This window comes from Heteronotia binoei, chromosome 11, assembly GCF_032191835.1.
Source record: "Heteronotia binoei isolate CCM8104 ecotype False Entrance Well chromosome 11, APGP_CSIRO_Hbin_v1, whole genome shotgun sequence".
Taxonomy (NCBI): Eukaryota; Metazoa; Chordata; class Lepidosauria; order Squamata; family Gekkonidae; genus Heteronotia; species Heteronotia binoei.
The window spans coordinates 9,080,702-9,099,022 of NC_083233.1; the positions used below are offsets into that span (position 1 = coordinate 9,080,702).

Consider the following 18,321-nt stretch of genomic DNA (forward strand, 5'->3'; position numbering starts at 1 on the left):
AAGATGATGATCATATCTCCTCTTGTTTTTCTCCTCTCCAAGCTAAACATGCCCAACTCCTTCAACCTTTCTTCATAGAACTTGATCTCCAGACCCTCACCATCTTCATTGCCCTCCTTTGGACCCATTCCAGCTTGTCTATATCCTTCTTAAATTGTGGCGCCCAAATCTTAACACAATACCCCAGGTGAGGTCTAGTCAGGGCAGAGTAAAGTGATACCATGATTTCACTTGATCTGGAAACTATATTTCTGTTGTTACAGCTCAAAATCACATTGGCTGTTTTAGCTACTGCATTTCATCACTGGCTCATGTTCAGTGTATGGTCTACTAAGACCCCTAGATCCTTTTCACATGTAATAATAATAATAATAATAAACTTTTATTTATACCCCGCCCTCCCCGCCTAGGCAGGCTCAGGGCGGCTAACAAGACATGTACAACTGCCGAGACAGATTTCCCCCATCCTATAATGATGCATTTGATTTTTCCTTTCTAAATGCAGAACTTGACATTTATCCCCACTGAAATTCATTTTATTTGTTTAACTCCAGTATTCCAGCCTGTCAAGATCATCCAGTATCCTGACTCTGTCTTCTACCGTATTTGTGACCCCTCCCAATTTAGTATCATCTGCAAATTTAATAAGCATTCTCTCTATTCCTTCATCCAAATCATTTATAAAGATGCTGAACAAAACACGTCCCAGGATAGATCCTTGAGTTACTCCACTTGTCACTCCTCTCCATGAGGAACCATTAGCAAGCACTCTGTAACAACTAGTTACAGATTCACCTACCAGTTCAGTGGACACTTATAAGAGTGCAGAAAAGTCTAGACTTAGAGGTTTGTTTGGGTTTTCTTTTTCTTAGAAAGACATGGTACATGTTGATGCCTTCTGTCTTCCATTATCCAATCTGTTGTCCAACAAAGAGATTCATGTGCCAAACTCAGCCCTTCCCTTTCTAGCTAGCGGCCTCTGGGTTTTGTGCTTGCTCAATGCACACCTCTTGTGAGGTAAAAGCCAGTCAGAGCGGGGCAAGCGACTCCAATCTATTCCAAGGACCACCTTGGTCACAACAACTTCCTCCATGACTGACAGGGCTGAGGAGACAGATGGCTCTCTGGGAAGGCTGGAAGGGGCTGCAAGGATGTGTGGAATCTCTGCTTTCAGAACCAAACACTTAAGGAAACTGGACTACAAAGACCCAACATTTCTGTGTCCAAAACTGAAGCATAAATAGGATCAAATATACAAAAATATGCATGCATTTATTAACAAATTCAATAAAAATATAGGCCCAAGTAATAGCCTCAATTGACAACAAAATCACACATTAATCCCAAAGGTAGGCCATTATTGACTCTGACCAAATGGGTTTTAGCCAGCTAAGGTATGATTTTATTCTGAATTGAGGCTATTACGTAAGCCTATATTTGGGGTTTTTTTAATTAAATTTGGAATAAATACATATTTTAGAATATTTGATACTATTTATGCTTCAGTTTTAGAAACAGAACTCTTGTGCCCTTTCCTTAATCTTTTGGTTCTTAATCCAATTGATTTTGGGTTAAGTTCCCTGCCCCCTTTTTTGTCTTTTGAGGAAAAAGACAAAAATTTTAGCTCATCTGCTAAAATTAGACGACAAGCCAAAGCTCTTCAGAAGTTGCTCCTGATAGGCTTTTCTCCTGCTACTCTGATGGGAATCCACAACACTTGGGTGGGGGAGATGGCAGGTATTAAAAGAGGTAGTTCTGAAGGGTGAACTGGAGTCTTCTGGGGATAAAGTGGCAGCAAGATGGAGAGAGAGAGTGTGTTCCATCCTATTGCTAACATCAGGCTAGGCACCTCTGCTTCCTGTTAACATGCCTGGAAAGTTTGTGACGAATTCTGTCTGGTTCAAAGTTTACAAACGGAAGTTTTGCCAACTGGGCAGCCGCCACAAACTTCCACAAATTGTAAGACGACTGATCATGAACAGCAGAAAACAAAGGTTTAAAAGGCTCTTAGCCATTTAAACACCAGTTTTTTGCTCTTCACGAACCATCACAAATTGCCTTAATGTTTGTACTCGATCTTTGCCTTAAAATTTATGGAGCCATTTAATGCCCCGCTTTTTGCTCCCCGATACAAACCAGTTTGGTTTGGGAACCAACTTCCCAGTTTATATCACTTTGTGTGTTTAATTTGTGGTTCAGCTACGAACCACAAACTGAAATGCAAAAATGCCGTTCGTGCTCCTCCCAACCTGGGACTCTCCCACTGAGCCACAGCCCCTCCAATATACGAAAATGCCTTATACTGCCCTTGGCCCAGGGAAGGTTATTATTGTCTACTCTGATGGGCTGCAGCTCTCCAGGTTTCACATCAACAACTATCTGGCCCTCTTCACTTGAGCAAGTTATGGTGTCTGATTTGGCTCAGGATGGTGGCATGGGTTGGGGACAAACTTCAGCATCTCCCCCATGGGGCATTTTTCTAAGTAAATAAACAGATATTACAAACACATAACTGTTGCACAATACGTAAATCCCTGCTCACATCTACCTGGCTTTCTGTAGCATGTGGAAATGGCAGGTTGTGAGCTCCTTATAATTAATGCACAAGCATTTGCAAGATGCACCCACCAGGACCTTTCAAAAGTATCACCTTATACACACATGCTGGGGAAGGAGTGGAACCCACTGAGGCTAGCAAGGCATCTACTAAACGGCAAAGCGGGGAAAGGGATTTACTGCTTCTTTACTTGTCTCTACCCTGCCTTTCTCCCCAGCAGGGACCCAAAGCAGCATCTATCCTTCTCCTTTTATCCTCACAACCCCTCTGTGAGGTGGGTTAGGCTGGGAGTGTGTGATTGGTCCACCCTACAAGCTCTCACGGCAGAGTGGGGATTTGAATTTAGGTCTCCCAGATCCTAGTCAGACACTCCAACCATTACACCATACTGGCTCTAGGCAAAGGGAACACAAAAGGATCTGTCCCTAGTAAGTAGGGACAGCTGGAGCCTGTGCACAGTCCTCCTTGAACTGGCTGGACACTCTCGTTCACTGCTGCTGGGTCCATCTGGTGACAAGAGGTAGCGAGTGTCCCCTGACCAGTGATAGGATGCAGATGGCTTGGCTCACAGAGGGGGAGGACGGCAGCACTGCTGTGCAATTGCAGCCTCCCCAGACAACCCAGTCATAGAATCCCGTCAAGGATTCTCTGGACAGCATCCATATGAGGGCTGATTTCTGGCATGGAGAGTGCAGCTTCCCTGGTGCAGACAATTTTCCCAAGTCCCCCTGCTGTACAATTCACTTTCCGTTGGTAAAACACTCTCTCTCTCTGACGGTACAAGCTTTAAAAACGGCACTGTGTTATTTCTGAATACTCATCCTCATTGAAAGCAAGGAGCAGCCTGTGCATTGGATAGAAAAGCAGAAAACTCAATGGAAATAAAGGGACAGGTTTTGCACATCCCTGATCACCCTCCCCCCTCCACCAAGGATGTACCGGCTGGGGTTAGGGGGGCCCTGGGGCTTCATTCCTTCCTCTTGGGCTGCAGCTGGAAAGCTGCTAGTGTGAAAATGTCACTATGTGGGAGATTGCTGGAATGCTAAAAATAGAGGGATGGAAGGCTTAATTTTAAGGCAATGATGTTTGCCATTGATTTGCCAAATTTGGTGTTTTCTGCTGCATGTGAGTCCAAGAGCATTCAGAAATAAAATTTCCAAATAAATTCGAATCTGTGGGAATCTGTGTTAGAATTGCGGTAAGGAAATACAAAGTCAGAGAATCCGTTTCAGGATTTCCTCACTAAAGGGAAGTTTGATCCACCTGCAAACTTGAGATCGGTGTGATCTCAGTAAGTCTGACTCACAGGGTGGCCAGAATATATACATGCAGTTTGGCATTTACACTTTTCCTTCCTGAGTAGGCAGAATCTATTGGACTTGAGAACCTTTCCCCCTGTCTGGGAGAGAACTGCTACCTACAAAATATCAAGGAACGCAGGAAATAGCACTACCTAGAATAAAACCCCTACCGTGAAAATACGCTATATCATAAATGAATATAAATACAAAAAATCTAAGGGTGGTCAATACCTATAATTAATTACATACAAATCACAAACATTACACATCAATATACTGATTAATTTATGGAGGCAGCTGCATTCCACTACAATTGTATCTAGCTGCAATGAAGACTGTAAGTATTCCAGTCAGTTTGGGATTTGGTCATATTGTGGGCATCTGAGTACAGTTTGTTAAGAGAGCCAGTTTGGTGTAGTGGTTAAGCGTGCGGATTCTTATCTGGGAGAACGGGGTTTGATTCCCCACTCCTCCACTTGTACCTGCTGGCATGGCCTTGGGTCAGCCTTAGCTCTGGCAGAGGTTGTCCTTGAAAGGGCAGCTGTGAGAGCCCTCTCCAGCCCCACCCACCTCACAGGGTGTCTGTTGTGGGGGAGGAAGGGAAAGGAGATTGTGAGCCCCTCTGAGACTCTTCGGAGTGGAGGGCGGGATATAAATCCAATATCTTCATCTAGCTCACAGGGTGTCTGTTGTGGGGGAGGAAGGTAAAGGAGTTTGTGAGCCGCTCTGAGACTCTTCGGAGTGGAGGACGGGATATAAATCCAATATCTTCATCTACCTCACAGGGTGTCTGTTGTGGGGGGAGGAAGGTAAAGGAGTTTGTGAGCCGCTCTGAGACTCTTCGGAGTGGAGGGCGGGATATAAATCCAATATCTTCATCTACCTCACAGGCTGTGTTGTGGGGGGGGGGGGTAAAGGAGATTGTGAGCCGCTCTGAGACTCTTCGGAGTGGAGGGCAGGATATAAATCCAATATCTTCTTCTTCTTCTTCTTAATATATTGCTATATAGGACTGCTTATTGAGGATTGTCAGCTCTTGATAAAGAGAGTCTTCAAAATGCTTTCTGTAGATTGCTATTGAAGCAAGCTTCTGAAAGTCACGGCTCACTTAATCAGATATTTTGAAAAGAGCCAGAATCCAGAAGCACCTTAAAGACTTATTAAAATTTGTGGCAGGGGAGGAGCTTACATGAGTCGCCACTCACTTCTTCAGATATGAAGGAGTGAGTTACAAAAGTTCATCCCCCTGCTTCAAATTCTGTTAAGGCGCTGGCTCTTTTCTACTGCTACAGACAGACTAATGGCTTCCCATCTTGGGTAATTTTATATTTTTATTTTATGATGTTATTTTAGAATCAAAACCAAAACCCACAACAAACCAGAAAGAACCCCCTCCCAATAAAACCAAAGCCCAACTCTAAGCCTGTTCAGAAAGTGGGGCCCCAGCCCCACCCCCCACCCCCCACCCCGGCTCCTGCTGATATCCTTGGGAGAGGCAGGCAAAGCACAATCCCAAACCAGGGAAGTGTCGTCTTCAGGTGGTAAAACATTTCTGCCTTTGCAAGGGAATCCACAAGATTTTGGAGAAGAGCAGCAAGGCTTTTGATGAGGCTGGGGAGGCGGACAGTTTGCTAACCAAGAAACATGACCACGGCCCCTCACCTTTCCCTGCTACTTGTGAGAGGCTAGATCAGTCTGGTTTCTCAATCCCATTTCAGCATAAAGAGGAATCAACCTATTTAGAAGGAGCCTGGGGTGATGAAGCTGTCTTCTCCAGCTCTTGGTAGTGGTGGGGAGGGGAACCACATTGCTCAGGCTGTGTTCACTTAATTTGGGCAAAATGAGCTTTCCCAAACCAGCAGCCGGCCCCGTTGCTTTGCAAATGGCAATGCTCGTTTCCAGTCTTCTCTGCTTTAAAAAGACATCTGAAGAGATTTGCTGGCACTCCACCTTCTGGCAAGATTTCTCATTCGATTCCATTTGGGATAATAAAGAGCCGAGTAAGAAACTCCAGCAATGTTGTTTGCCTTGACACAAGGAGCTGAAATCGCAGGCTGGGGGGGGGAACGGCAGCCATTCCAACAAAGTCGTCAGACTCACTGAGAAGATGGCCCTGGAGAGTCAGTTAGAAGAGCAGGGATGAGAGTCTGGTGAATTCCAGCTTTCTTTTTACTACTCGGGGGAGGGGAGTCACACAAGTGGGAAAGGCAAAAGAGCAAACAGTGGAGAGGCAGGTTCTTCCGTAGCACAGACCCTGGTGATTCAAATGACAGGGAGACAAAAATTTAAACTGATTTGCTTCTGTGCTAAAATTACCAGTCCCCACCTAGACATGAAAAAGTGGGCTGAGCTCCTTCCTATGTACTGCCACTGGATTTTGCTTAGCAGCATAAGAAGACAACCCCTCGTGGTACTGATTCTGCAGCAGCCGCAAACCGGGTTGCGGATTTTTAAAAGAAGAAGAATCGTTGGTTTTTACTCCCTGCCCTACACTAGCCGAAGGGGTCTTGAAGTGGCCTTCCCTTCTACTCCCCACAACAGGCACCTTGAGAGGTAGGTGGGACTGAGAGAGCTCTAAGAGAACAGCAACTGACCCAAGGTCACCCAGCAGACTGCAGGTGGTGGAGGAGTGGGGAATCAAACTCAGTTCTTCAGATTAGAGTCCGCCGCTCTTAACCACTACATCAAACTGGCTCTTAAAGCAGCTGGAGCAGAAGTTCTGAACAGTGATCTTTGACTTTGGCCCCTGTATGAAAGAGAGCAGTCTGAAGCTCTGCCCCAAAGAGAAGGGATGAAGAGGAAGAGCTTTCAGGACCTAGCAAAGCAGGAAAAGAAGAACTGCTCTCTTTCTCTCTGTAGCTCCCGAGGGCAAATGGTGACATCTGAATGTCATGGAGCTTGCGGGGCCTCTGCACAGACACAGCCCTTTCAGCAGACCAGCCACAGACAAGAGACGATTGCATAAGAAGCAATCGAGACTATGAATGAGGAACTCAGGGGCTTGGCCTAGCTTTGTGAGTGACCATGGACTGCATATAAATTATAACGAAGTGCCATCAAATTGCAGCTGACTTACGTGGGGTACCGCAGGGAGCTATCCTTTTGCCAATATTATTTAACATCCCTTGCCCAGATTGCCTGAGATTTTGGGCTGGGTTGTCATCAGTATGCTGAAGACGCCCAGCTCTACCTGTTGATGGGTGGTAGACCGTCCTCCGCCCCTGATCATCTGTCCGAGGCGTTAGGAGCTGTGGCCGGATGGTTACAGTAGAGCCAGCTGAAGTTAAATCCAGCTAAGACGGAGGTCCTGTGCCTGAGTCGAGGGGTGGGTGCATTCGTGCATCCAGCTCCCAGCCTTGGATGGTGCTGTTTTAGTGCCGGCCAACCAGGTGAAGAGTTTGGGAGTGATTCTGGATGCCTCCCTTTCTATGGAGGCCCAGGTCATGACGGTTGTCGGGTCTGCCGTTTTTTATCTACGGTCTGTCAGACAACTAGCACCATATCTATCCCCCCAAGGTTAGCTACAGTGATCCATGCAATGGTCACTTCCAGGTTGGACTACTGTAACTTGCTCTACGCTGGCTTGCCCTTGAGGCTGATCTGGAAACTGCAGTGGGTGCAGAGTGCGGCAGCTTGCCTGCTAACTCATCACCTGTACAGGTGAGCATACGGCCAGCGCTCAGCGGTCTGAACTGGCTGCCTATAGAGTACCGGGTCTATTTCAAGGTCTTAGTTTTGACTTTTAAAGCCTTGTGCAGCCTGGGACCAACATACCTGCGGGACTGTCTCTCCCCATATATGCCCCAGAGGTCGCTTCGTTCGGCCTCCCAAGATCTTTTGACCGTCCCCGGCCCAAGAGATGCCCATCTTGCCTCTACCAGGGGGCCAGGGCTTTTTCAGTCCGGGCCCCGACCTGGTGGAATCAGCTCCCTGCGGAGATTTGGGCCCTACCTGGCTTGTTAGCCTTTCATAGCGCCTGTAAAACGGAGCTGTTCCGCCCGGCTTTTGGATGAGGCAGCGGGCGTCCATTTGTTAGATCGGTTGGTTTCCCCTGCGGTGCCATCATGTTGTACCATCATCAGTGCCGAAAAAAGTATGCTATTAATATAGCGTTGCTATTTCATCATGATTCAGACTGTTTGTTACTGACAGGGGCCAGTGGGTTATGCAACAGCACAATATATGGTATGTAAAGTGCTGATTAGATTCTGAGCTCAGTGCTGTAACTGATTTTATTATGATTTTAGCTGTTCTTGATTGCTTGTTTTATTCTTGCATATTTGATGCACTCCGCCCTGAGCCCCCATGGGGGAATGGGCGGAAGAAGAAGAATAGCAGCAAGTCCTCACAGGGTTTTGAGGGCAAGAGATGGACAGAGGTGGCCTGCAGCTGTGTATTTCCCTGGGGGCCTCCCATCCCAGGGCTGTGACCAACCTTGCTTAGGTTCCGAGCTCTGACAATCCCAAGCTTGCAGGGGCTCCTGGACTGCAAATACCAGGAACCCATTCCAGGCACAGAAGGAAAGAAGCTTGTGCAAACTTGACCAGGATTATAAAGCTTCTGGATTGGCCCAGTGTGGTATAGTCGCTGGAAGCCATTCTGATTTTTACCTCCAGCTTTCATCCACACAGCTGTTCTTGAGCTGCAGCTGTTCAGGGACTCAGTGGCTGCTAACACTTTGGGCCAATTCGGAGACGCCTCTGAAATTGACCCAAAAAATCCCTCCATACGCCCGTCCTCATCCTGTCCTCACTTCGTCCTCCAGCCTCTGCAGCGCAACTGAAAAAGCTACCACTTCCAAAGTGGGAGCAAATTTGTGAGCCGCACATCAGTCGCCTCCTTGGAAGCGGAAAGGCGCAAGCGTGTAAACCACCAAGTGTAAAACCACCAAGCTGCCCCAAGTTGCATCCAGTTTTTTTAAAATTAAAACTGCTCAGTGTGCATGAACGCACGTGCGCACATATGCACATGGCTACTGCAAATGTATGGGGATAGGAATGGTGCGCAATGGCCGTCTGAACATGCCCATGTTGCCCCATAGACAGAATGGGGATGGCTTGCGGGGGAGCGTGTGGAGACTTCAAGACGGCTTTTTTTGAGCCATCCCGTCTGTTATCAGCCAGCTTGCCCAGAAGCTGTAGCCAGGTGTGGTGGATCCCCCACATTCGGAGTGTGGAAAAGGTTCTGTTCCAGCAGCACCCCTGCATTCCCCCACCTTTCGACACTTTGGCAGCGCAAGACTTGAATCATTTGCCTACCCAGAGTCTAACTAACCCACCAACAGCCTCTTTTGCACAGCTCATCAGTTCCCCTTTTCAAGCCCGTATCTGGCGAGCTGCTGTGTAATGAGATCGGCTATTATATGTTCGGTCCCTGTTGAAAAGGCAGACTGGTCTATTTTTCTTGTGCCTCCTGCCAGGCTCCTGCTGTCATTTCCTCATTCGCGGGGCAGGCCTGGCATCAGGCTAGGCATGTATGAATATCCCCTTTTGTTCCTTTGTGGGCTTTGCAGGTTGTCCTCATGAGCCTTTGCATTTCATCCCTTTCCTCTGATGGGGATCCGGGCTCTTTTGTTCGTTGTGTCGACGCCATTTCACGTCAATTTTTATGCCATTGCATCCGATGCCAAAATAACATTATAAAGGCATAAATAGGAACATTTCAGAAAATGGCTTGAAAAGAAAGGCTCGTGCATTTGACTCGCGTAAGACAGAAACAAAAATGGAAACAGGGATTTTTGAGCCAAACCAGTCCGACTGCAGCGTTGGACAGCATCAAGCCGGGGTCCCACGAGTATTTTCCGGGCAAAGGAAAGACCAGCCAGCTAGAGAGCTTCATGTTCAGCGATTGCTCACTGTTGCATTTTCAGACTCCCATTCGCAATGGCATTGGGCATGCAACTGTTGCTAGGGAGGTGGAAAACCACAAACATTTCCCCAAAAACGTGTTGGACCCACTCTAAATCTGTAATGGGTTTTTGATGTCTCACTGCAAATATTCAAAAAGCAGAGGCTGCATAGCCAGTGCGGTCACTTATGGCCCGATATGTCTGGAGATCAGTGGAAGTTTTTCCCACGACCACCGTGCACTGCAGTGACTGAGAAAAGAAGAAGATGAAGATATTGGATTTATATCCCGCCCTCCACTCCAAAGAGTCTCAGAGGGGCTCACAATCTCCTTTACCTTCCTCCCCCACAACAGACACCTTGTGAGGTAGATGAAGATATTGGATTTATATCCCACCCTCCAGTCCGAAGAGTCTCAGAGCGGCCTACAATCTCCTTTACCTTCCTCCCCCACAACAGACACCCTGTGAGGTAGATGAAGATATTGGATTTATATCCCGCCCTCCACTCCGAAGAGTCTCAGAGCGGCTCACAATCTCCTTTCCCTTCCTCCCCCACAACAAACACCCTGTGAGGTGGATGAAGATATTGGATTTATATCCCGCCCTCCACTCCAAAGAGTCTCAGAGCGGCTCACAATCCCCTTTACCTTCCTCCCCCACAACAGACACCCTGTGAGGTGGGTGGGGCTGAGAGGGCTCTCACAGCAGCTGCCCTTTCAAGGACAACCTCTGCCAGAGCTATGGCTGACCCAAGGCCATTCCAGCAGGTGCAAGTGGAGGAGTGGGGAATCAAACCCGGTTCTCCCAGATAAGAGTCCGCACACTTAACCACTACACCAAACTGGCTCTCCCCCTGCTACTTTTTCCAGCTTGGAATCCCCTTCAGCCCCCCCCCCCCACCCCACCCCCCTCCCCGGAGAAAGGGAAGCCCAGGGTTGCTGCACAGAGGCAGGTGATGGCAAACCAACTCTGACAGTCTCTGGCCTTGAAAACCCCCGGAGGGGTTGCCGTGAAGGGACTTAACAGCGATTCTCATCACCGCATTGTGCATAACTCCTCTACAAGTCTCTCTGAATACAAAAAAGGCTGGAGCATTATGCCAAATGTAGACTTCATGGGGGTGCTATTAGGACCTGAGGCCAACCAAAAAGCAAAAGCGAGATGCAGAGGGCAGCAGCTGTAGGGGAAAGCCTTGACAACAAGCTGCTTCAGCGTCCGGTGTCAGAAGCGTAATCAGAAACCCCTTAGCTTAGAAGACCTGCTTCAGATGCCCTGCTCTGTGTATCCTTGCTTGCAGGTAGGGCTTTTTTTTCTGTCGGAGCCCACAGGAGCAGAGCTCTGCCTGAGCTGGCCAGGGCTCCAGCTGGCCTGACCCACCACGCGGCAGCCACGTGCTCCCAGGCCAGGCGGTGTGGCCTAATATGCAAATGAGCTCCTGCTGGGCTTTTTCTAAAAAAAAAAACCCACACAACTGCCAGGTTGCAAGTATGTGTCAGAGACAGTGCCTTTTCAGTCGCGGTACTTCAACTGCCAACCTGCTTTGCCCCAGCAATTCTCCTGGTGCCTGGCTTCCCTGGGCCAAAGGAGGCGAAATTGCAGAACACCCGCGCACGGGCCTTCTCCGTTGCAGCTCCATGCCTGTGGAACCAGCTCCCGGAAGAGGTGCGGGCCCTGCGGAGTCTAGACCAATTCCGCAGGGCCTGCAAGACCATCCTTTTTAGGCTGGCCTTCGCAGACTGCTGACTAAGGATGGCCGAACTTATGGACCCGCCAAAGTGACTCTGTTCAGTGATCTTCGCCATTATGCAAATAGACAGAATAGCGCCAGGAACATCACTGTTACTGTTAAGTTATGCAAATCGGAATGTTTTTTAAGATAATGCCGATTCTAAATTACTGTATAACTTTTTAATGCTATTTTAAAATTACTGTATAATTTTTTATTTAAATATGTTGTTAGTTGCCCTGAGCCTGGCTAAGCGGGGAGGGCGGGATATAAATAAAAATTATTATTATTATTATTATTATTATTATTATTATTATTATTATTATTATTATTATTATTATTATTATTATTATTATTATTATTATTATTATTATTATTATTATTAATGTGAAAGCTTTGTTTTCCCAGGCCTTTCCAGGGCCTTCCAACCTGGACTCCCAGCCCTGGCAATCCTTTGTTCTTTTGTTATACTGCAGTTATCCTAATTTCCTGGCATTGTTTCAATCCCTGAGCTTCCAAAGCAAATCCAAGCGTCCTGGTTTATATCTTTATGCACCCAAACAGGGAACTGTGGGTAATACACAAGGGTTCATCCTAGTTGATTGTCACAATAGCCTGGTACAATAGATTTGGACAGCCACTAGGTAAGCTTTACCGATGAGCAGGATTTTGAACCCAGATTTTCCCAGCCCAAGTTTATTCCTCATGGCACATGGGTGACCTCTGACACGTTTGTCTTAATGGAGGAGATGGCCACATACCTCACAAATATCCTTTAGGTGCTTGATATAATGGCGTTCAGTGCTCATGATTTCATTGATGACATTGGCTCTCATCTGGTCTCGGTTCTGAAGGGTTCTACCAAGACAGAGGCAGTCGGCAGTGTTTGGGTCCAAGTGCCCATTTTGGACTTCGCTAGTTCCTTCCTCGACGCCATCTTCTTGGTTCACCCATAGCTGTGGGAAAAGAAGGAAGGCTGATGGTTATGATGGCTTGTTTGCTACTCCTGTAGTCAGAACATTTCCCCCCCCCCCAAAGCAAAGCTTTCCTGGACCCTTCCTCAGTGAAAGAAGACCAGCCAGGCCAAGAGGAGGAAGATAACAGGAGTCCTGGATAACTGGCTGCTTAATCTGAGACAAGCATCCTCTCCAGCTAGGAGGGCAGGGACCCTGGGCCTGGGCATGTGCACTACTTTGGGGCCCCCATAAAAGTGGGCACCATCTATTGCCATGCTGAAGGGCTTTATTGTAAATGAGCAGATTCCCCGCCCCCCAAAATGGTGTCCCTATTGCTCTTTCCTGACCAAGACGCATAGCCTGGAGCTGCAGCTCTGAAGTTTCCTAATGCCCAGGGCACTGGGAAGCCCTGTGGATGAAACAACGTACATGTTACAGCTTGTATGACTTCAACAAAGAATGTGCACAAAATCCAAGTTATTCTGCACATTCACAGAGCACATTCAGAAACTGACAGGGGTGTGTGCTCTCTTTGCTGTTAGTGGAACAGTTCCACTGGATACAATCCACTTTTGAAGTGATAGTGGAGAAGGAGAACCAATGGAAAGAAACAGCTGGGTAAGGTGCACTTTAGTAGGTAGGTAATCTCTACTTGGTTTCATAGATAATAATTCCTTAATGGAATTGGCCAAATCCAGCATTCCCATGGACTGTTGTGCACTCCATCAATGACTGGCCCATCAACCACCACTCAAGTGAACTTGCATGCCATTGGCTGGGCCCACTTCTCTCTCCCGCCCACTGCTGCCTACCCACTCTCTGTGGCATTCTGAAGAGAAAGCAGGCAGCAATGGCGGGAAAACGGTGACTAGGCAGCAAGGTCTGACCATGCAGGGAGCATTTCCTCAGAGGCCATAGTGGCTGCCACTTTCCCATCACTCCCTCCTCCCCACAGCCTTGCCCCAGGACAGATGAGGATTGGGCCACTGGGGAAGCTGCTAGCCAAAGACTGTTGCTAGGCAGCCAAGGTTGCTTCTATCAGTAAAGGGAGAGGCCTCAGCTGAATAGAATGCCATAGAGTCCACTCTCCAAAACAGTTATTTTCTCCAGGGGGGGAGAGATCTGTTGTCTGGAGTTCAGTTGTGATCCCAGGAGATCTTCAGGCTCCACCTGGAGCCTAGCTACCCTAGGCCTGGCTGCTTGCTCCTGTTCAGCAGCAGTCCCCTCATGACAGCCAGTTATAGGAGTTAGGGCTTCAGTGGGGGGTCTGTCAGATCCATGTTCTTGCTGTGGAAGCTGACTGGGTGATTTTGGACCAGTCATACACTTTCAGTCTAACCTACCTAACAAGGTTGTTGTTCAGATCAAAGGGAGATCAGATCAAATCGGATCAAAGGGAAGAATGATGCAAGCTGCTTTGGTCCCCACTGTAGAGAAAGACTGTGCTTCTCCTAAGTAGAGGCTGCAGGGAGGGGGGAGGAGATGGAAAGCTGAAGTCAGAGGGGAGATAAAAGAAAGGAGACAGGGTTGCCAACTCCAGGTTGGAAAATTCCTGGAGATTTGAGGGGTGGAGCCTGGAGATGGTGGGGTTTGGAGGGTGGGGTGTATGGCCTCTAATGCCATACACCCCACTCTCCAAACTGGCCACTTTCTCTAGGGAAACCATTGTTGCCAATCTTTAGTTGAGGGCTGGAGATCACTCAGAATTACAACTGCTCTCCAAATGGCAGAGATCAGTTCCCTTGGAGAAAATGACTGCTTTAAAGGCTGGACTCTGTGTCATTGTCCCCTGCTGAGGTAGCTTCCTTCCTGCTTTGGTGCCCACTGTGGAGAAAGACTGTGCTTTTTCTAGGTAGAGGCTGCAGGGATGGGGGAAGGAGATGGAAAACTGAAGTCAGATCAATTCCCCTACAGAAAATGACCGCCTTGAAGCAGATAACACAACCAAGCCAGGCAAAAAAATCTCAGATCAAGCCACAAGCTCACACTGATGCTAAATGCTGCAAGGCTGAATATGAAAGGAAAAGGTGGCAACAATGCACTGCAAGCAAAAGGAATACTGAGCTTCAGCATCTGTATGACTGTCATCATGCCCCCTTGCACCCCCCTCCCCCGCATAATCATTATTCTTTTCTATTCTGGGCCTCTTTCAGGGCTTTGAGCCACCACAAACATAGGGACACACACACACACACATGCGGGGCAGCATCTGTTTCAGCTGCAAGGTTGGTGGGTGGGAAGACAGCAAGGATGGGGTCAGTGAATGTCACAGGTTGGTGGACTAGTGGTGTGTCAACGGTGCAGGGGTAGCTTAGAGGAAGAGGTGGCTGGGGGTGCATCATAGTTGGAGGGAGGGTGGGAAGATACCAAGAGTGGGGGGTATTTGCCTAGCATCTCTTTCTAGAGACTGCTGTATGTTTCCTTACAATTGGCCTTATTCTTAGTCCACATTGTCAGTCAACTCCTGTTGACACACACACATTGCCCATTGTCAGTCGACTCCTGTTGACACACACACACACAGAAAGGAAGGGAATACGTCTGTAATCTGTGACTGTGGTTTAGGTGTGAACAATATGGAGGACTGAGGGAACAATCAAAGGCTCAAAGAGGAAAGATCTGTGAAACTGATTATTTCCAAAGACTTAGAGGACCACATTTATTCATTTGTGTGAGCTGATCTTTCTGCTTCCCCCATCAGGAACCCTCTTTCCTGTTGCTCAACATACACATGTGTGTGTGTTTGTTGGTGTGTGGGGGGGGGAGTGCTGACACATCTCAGCTGACATGATGACCTTGTAGGGTTTTCAAGGCAAGAGACGTTCAGAGGTAGTGTCAAGAGTCACTCCATCTTGTTCCTCTTGTCATGTGTATTCAATTGCACAATACTATGCTGTACTTCAATGCTATGCTGCGCTTGCTATGCCTTTGATATAACTGTAACTTGTTGCTTATCTGGAGGAGGATGGCATGTCTGGGAATTGGCTAGTTGCTAGGTAACCAAGGTCAAAGAGATTGAGGCGATGGAACCATGAACTGATAGTGGCCACCTGTGGTGATGAGAGCTTAGCAAAAACCCCGCACAAAACCCCCGCTTTTGCTTGGAGCGCTTTGGCTTGAATTATAACAGTCAGGGGCAAAGGTTTATAAATTGGGGAAACTGACAGGTCAGTTCCAACAACGCATGTGTATGCCCATGAAGCTGGAATGAAGATCTTGAACTTCAACTGTCTTTTCCTTGACTCAGGGTCTGACATTTTGTTGGAACTGACTTATCACCCTGGCCTAGCCTAACCCCAGACTCATGATGGCTGGTGAACAGGACCAGGCTACGGAGATTACTAAAACAGGCGATGAGGAAGAACCCAAACTCGAAGGGCTACGGGTCACCCCGGTCACCATGACAGTGCGGCGGAAAAACTGGGGCTCCATGGATTTCCAGAAGAGTATTATCGGAGATCTGAGAGAGGACCCCCAGCAGCACTTTCAGGACTGTGACGCCTCTACCACCTGTGGGGGTTCCAGGGCGACAAAAGTCGAGGGGAGGACCCCCGAACTGGCGGGCCAGGGGATGCAACCGCGGAGTGGGTGCAAGAAGCTTTAGCCGTTCAATGCACCCAGCTCCGGGAGGAAATGCAAGCCATGCACACCTTCATGATCCAAGACCTCGCCTGGCAAGTATGAGCGATGGGGGAGCGGATTGCAGCTGCACCCCTCCCCCGCCACCAGCCCCTGAATGGGGGGAAAGACCACAGATTCCTGCTGGGGGAGAGAGCGCTGTGGGAGGCGAACAACCCGTGGGTGGTGACCGGATGCCACAACCTCAACCTGAGCCAGAGGAGCTGTTGGTGGTGCCTGGGGGACCCCAAGTAAGTGAGGTGAGATTTGATGGGGACCCATTGGAGCTAGCCTACTTCATTGTGACTGTACGAGGGCACCTCAGTGTCTGGGCCCGTAACTTCCGGATGGAACAGTCATGAGTAGTGTACATTGGCAGCTGCCTCTGGGGCCCGGCGGTCCAGTGGTATGTCACCCTATTCGAGAAGCGATCCCCGGTGCTGAACTCGGCCATGGACCTCCTGAGGACTCTACAACGCCACTTCGAAGAAGACTAATGCGATAGCGGCCCTACAAGACCTGAAGCAGGGCGCTGGATCGGTCTGAGAGTACCTCAGTGAGTTCAGGGTGCTGAATTCCAAAGTTCAGCGATGGGACGATGGGGCCAAGATCAAGCAATTCAAGAGGGGCCTCAACTCTCACATATATGGAGAGACCCTGAAACGGGGGGAGCTGCGAGATCTGGTTGGGTATACCCAGCTAGCTTGCGAAATAGAGGATCGCAACAAGATGATTGCCCTCCATAAAAAGGAACAAGGGGGGTCCCCAAATGAAGCTCAGGAGAAGACACCCCGACCCAATCTATCCAAGTCATTCTCTTGCATCAGGGCCCTACTGGACTCAGGATGCTCCAAAGACTTATTATCCCCAAGCTTGGTGGAAGCGCTAGGATTAAAAATGGTGCCCCTTCAAGAATCCTATGTGTTTGAGTAAATGGACGGGAGCCCAATGAAGGAGGAGCCATGTAGAATAAGGACCGAAGTGTATGCCTGGGGATGGGGGAACATTGGGAACCTCACACATTCATTACCGCCCCGGCTGCCAAGTTCCAAGCCGTCCTCAACCTGGAGTGGCTGGCCGACCACGACCCGCTTGTCCAGTGGAATGGAAGTGCCATTTACTTCTTGGATCCGGTGTGCGAGAGGCACCGGTGGAATAAAAAATGGGACCCACACTCCCCTCCCCAGCTTGAGAAACTTTGCGTCACCAGAGCTGAAGTGCCCAGTTTGCCCCCGATTATCAAGACTTGCAACAGGTGTTTGACGCCCAGGAGGCGGATGAGCTCCCCCCCCCCACAGATCCAGTGACTGTGCCATTTTCACTAAACTTGACCTCAGAAATGCTTACTTCCGGGTGCGCATCAAGGAAGGGGATGAGTGGAAAACAGCCTTCGACATACCCCTGGGCCAATGCAAGTACTTGGTCATGCTGTTCAGTCTTAAGGGGGTGTCAGAGGTATTCATGAACTTAATCGATGAAGTATTGAATAAATACCTATATAAGGGCATGGTCTGTTACCTGGATGACGTTTTGATATACTCACAAGACCTGCCCTCACACATCCAGTTGGTAAGGGAGGTGCTACAAACAATGTACGAACACAAGTTATTTGCCAAACTGTCCAAGTGTGAGTTCCACAAGACAAAACTCGACTTTTTGATATACTGCATTTCCACGGGGGGCCTGGGAATGGATCCTACCAAAGTACAAGCTGTGGTGGAGTGGGAGCTTCCTTGAACCAGTAAACAACTCCAGAGTTTCCTTGGGTTCACAAATTTTTATAGGGAGTTTATCAATAACTTTGCCGAGATCCCTGTACCCCTCACAGAACTGTTTAAAACCAAGGGGAAGGGACTGCAAGCCACTAAGGGTAGCTCTAGCCTCCTGTGGATGGGGGAGTGCCAAAAGGCGTTTGATGAACTTAAGGCCCGGTTCACCTCCGAGCCCTGCCTAATACACCCCAATAAAAACAAAAGGTTTGTGGTCCAAAGTGACGCGAACGACATCGTCCGCGCAGCCGTGTTACTCCAGGAGGGGCCAAATGGCCAATTGCACCCCTGCGCATACTTGTCTCAAAAGTTCAGCCCGACTGAACGTAACTGGTCAGTGTGGGGCAAGGAAGCCATCAAACTGGCCCTAGAAAAGTGGAGACACTATCTAGAAGGGGCGCAGGAACATTTGAACTTTGGACAGATCATAAAAACTTGGCCACCCTCATTGGCACCCTCAACCTCAACAATAAACAAGTAAAGTGTGCGGGGCTATTTCAGCCGTTCAATTTCAAGCTGGGGCACAGCCTCGGAAAACTGAACATT

At 48.4% G+C, this 18,321-nt stretch overlaps 1 protein-coding gene across 8 annotated transcripts in view; it reads right to left on the bottom strand.

Annotated features, from left to right (window-relative positions):
* The window catches only part of ARHGEF9 (Cdc42 guanine nucleotide exchange factor 9), a 497,418-nt gene that overhangs the window by 98,728 nt on the left and 380,369 nt on the right, over positions 1–18,321 (bottom strand). For all 8 annotated transcript variants that reach the window (XM_060249023.1, XM_060249022.1, XM_060249025.1 and 5 more), the window contains one exon: positions 12,194–12,388. In XM_060249023.1, coding sequence (XP_060105006.1) covers positions 12,194–12,388 — 195 coding nt within the window. The remainder of the gene's footprint in view (positions 1–12,193; positions 12,389–18,321) is intronic.